The 2,406-nt window shown below is 44.3% G+C and overlaps 1 protein-coding gene across 9 annotated transcripts in view; it reads right to left on the reverse strand.

Moving 5' to 3' along the window:
* Window positions 1-2,406, reverse strand: part of CARMIL1 (capping protein regulator and myosin 1 linker 1) — a 268,640-nt gene that overhangs the window by 29,860 nt on the left and 236,374 nt on the right. For all 9 annotated transcript variants that reach the window (XM_023524450.1, XM_023524453.1, XM_023524449.1 and 6 more), the window contains one exon: window positions 1,242-1,438. In XM_023524450.1, the coding sequence (XP_023380218.1) occupies window positions 1,242-1,438 (197 nt within the window). The remainder of the gene's footprint in view (window positions 1-1,241; window positions 1,439-2,406) is intronic.

A 2,406-nucleotide genomic window follows, 5' to 3' on the forward strand; every position in this document is an offset into this window, starting at 1 on the left:
TCATTATCAGCTGACAGGGCAGTGTTAGTGTGTGTGTGTTGTTGGGCGGGGGCGGGGGGGATGCGGGGATGCTGGAAGACTGACAGCATGGGAGGAAGGGATAATAAGCGAGGAGGAAGTAGGTGGAGGGCAGATTGGGGCTGGTGGTGAGGAGTGGTATTCAGGATCATAGCCAGGTATCTAACTTGTCAGCTGGTGATGCTCCATGGGGTAGGGTTATAGGAGGAAGGACAGGTTTACAGAGAAAGACTAGCTCCCAGTTTTGAAGCTGTTGAGCCTGAGGTGCTCTGGGACATCCAAGTTTAGGAGACAGGTAAGTATGTGAATCTAGAGTGCAGCAGAGAGGGCAGGGGTCAACAACAAGCAGTTGATAGCCATGGATTTAGATGGTATTACCCGGAAAATAAACTTGAAGGCCAGGCAGGGGAAACTGAAAAGACATCACTGCAGAGGTGGGTGATAAGAAAGAGTGGGACAACTCAGAGGCCCTTGGAAGCTGCCACTCAGGAAGGACAGAGCTTCTGTGCCAAGTGATGGCTGAGACATCAAGATGACAGCTGACAAGCATCAACAGAATTAAGTCAGGAGTGACCTTGGAAGGGCAGTTTTGGGAGTGGGTAGGTATAGAATGAAGAGTCTAGTGGAGCGACTGGAAAGTGAGGAAGAAAGACAATAGGTGCAAACAGACAAGAAGTCTGACTGCAAAAGAAAGAAAAGACATTGACTGTGGAGACACATGGGATAAATGTGCTCTTTAGCACAATGCAATCTTCTCCTGCAGTAGCTCGAGCAGGATGCTGAGTCAGCACACCACTCAGATCTAGGTTATCAAAAGCGATGGCAGCAGAGCAGGTCAGCATGTGGGGCGGGGGAGTGGGGGGGAGTGCGGGGGGAGGCGGGGAAGGCATGTGTGCACTTTAAAATCAATTGCAAACAATTTACAAATAAATTCTTTGGTACTTATTTTCTATCTTTTTACACTCAGACACTTGTAAAATTCTATAGATATTGCCTGTTTTTCTCACCCACATGACTAATTTTTCTAGGGAAGTCTAAGGACAACCCTGAAGAATTGGAAACTTGACAGCACTGTCTCTTCCAAAATCGTTGAGCACCAAGTGGAGAAATTTTGCACTAATATCACATTCTCTCTAACTACAAGCTTTCCTATTGTGCAGGACTCTCCAGCCTCTCCCAAGAAGGAAAGGGTGACGGGGTCGGGGCCCCTGTGGCCCACTTACTGCCGCTTGGGTGGGCTGCTGCTTCTTGTTCCGCTTTGGTCTTAACTTGGTGAAGTGCTCCAGCTTCTTCCCCTCTTCGGAGGGCAGCTCAGAGATGAAGCCCGAGCTTCGCTTCTCTTGTCTGACAGAGGGGAAAGGCGGGTCTTCAATGTGAATTGGCACCTCTTCCAGTGCTTTATCCAGATCAAACTCCATTTCTAAAACAAAGCAAAGCCCAAGACCCATGCTTACTACATAGAGATGGATAGAAAATTCCTAAAAGTAATTTGGAATCTATTGTGGAATAGCAAATACCCATTCACAAATCACTCGACTCTCTCAATGTTTGCTCATCTAGAGCATCCCTAAGAAGCTGCAGGGGTCTGAGGCCCTCGCGGAGAGTGTTTCACAGTTACAAGGAAAGAAATGGCATTAGCAATACACTCACCGAACGCCCGGGAAACCGGCCGCAGCATCCGGCTATGGATACTCTTCCTTTTGGATTTAGGAGTCATCTAGCAATAAAATAAGAAAGCACCGAGTCAGGTATTCATAAAAAACTTGCCATTCAAATTTCAGAAACATTTGGATCAGTTGTTGAAGCTTAATATTTATTTTACTTCCTTAGAGGACAGTTGGTACCAAGTGATAGCCTGACTGAAGACTGAACCTATAAATTTCTAAATGTTTACAATTTTCTCAAATGATAATGCCAACATTTGTCTTCTTGCCCTCAGCCCTAACTGGTCACATTCTATTTACATAGCTGAAAGGAATAATTAATGATACAGAATTTATCTCAGAGCTGCACCATGAGGGATGTTAAAATGGATATAAATAAGATTGAAAAACTATAAACATCAGTTGCTAAAAATTGAAGATACAATGATTCACCTGTCATCACAGCAACATCAATGTCAGCAACATTGAACTTTTTGTCACTTAACGGCTAAAGCAGTTTAACTGTTTTGTTTCACATTTCTGACACCAAGATTTTCATCTTTACATTGTAGGCAAAGACTAGTTAGAAAAAAGTTGCCGTGATTTAGAAATCTGCTCTCACTTCTCAGAAAGACATCTTTGATCATGCCAGTTCTTTAAAAAACAAGATCGAAACCCAAATCATGGCCAAACCTTACAGTATTTTCCTAGCACTGGTGTCAGCTGTTGATCATGTGAGGCCAAA

Source organism: Pteropus vampyrus, unplaced genomic scaffold (assembly GCF_000151845.1).
Source record: "Pteropus vampyrus isolate Shadow unplaced genomic scaffold, Pvam_2.0 Scaffold463, whole genome shotgun sequence".
NCBI classification, from domain to species: Eukaryota; Metazoa; Chordata; class Mammalia; order Chiroptera; family Pteropodidae; genus Pteropus; species Pteropus vampyrus.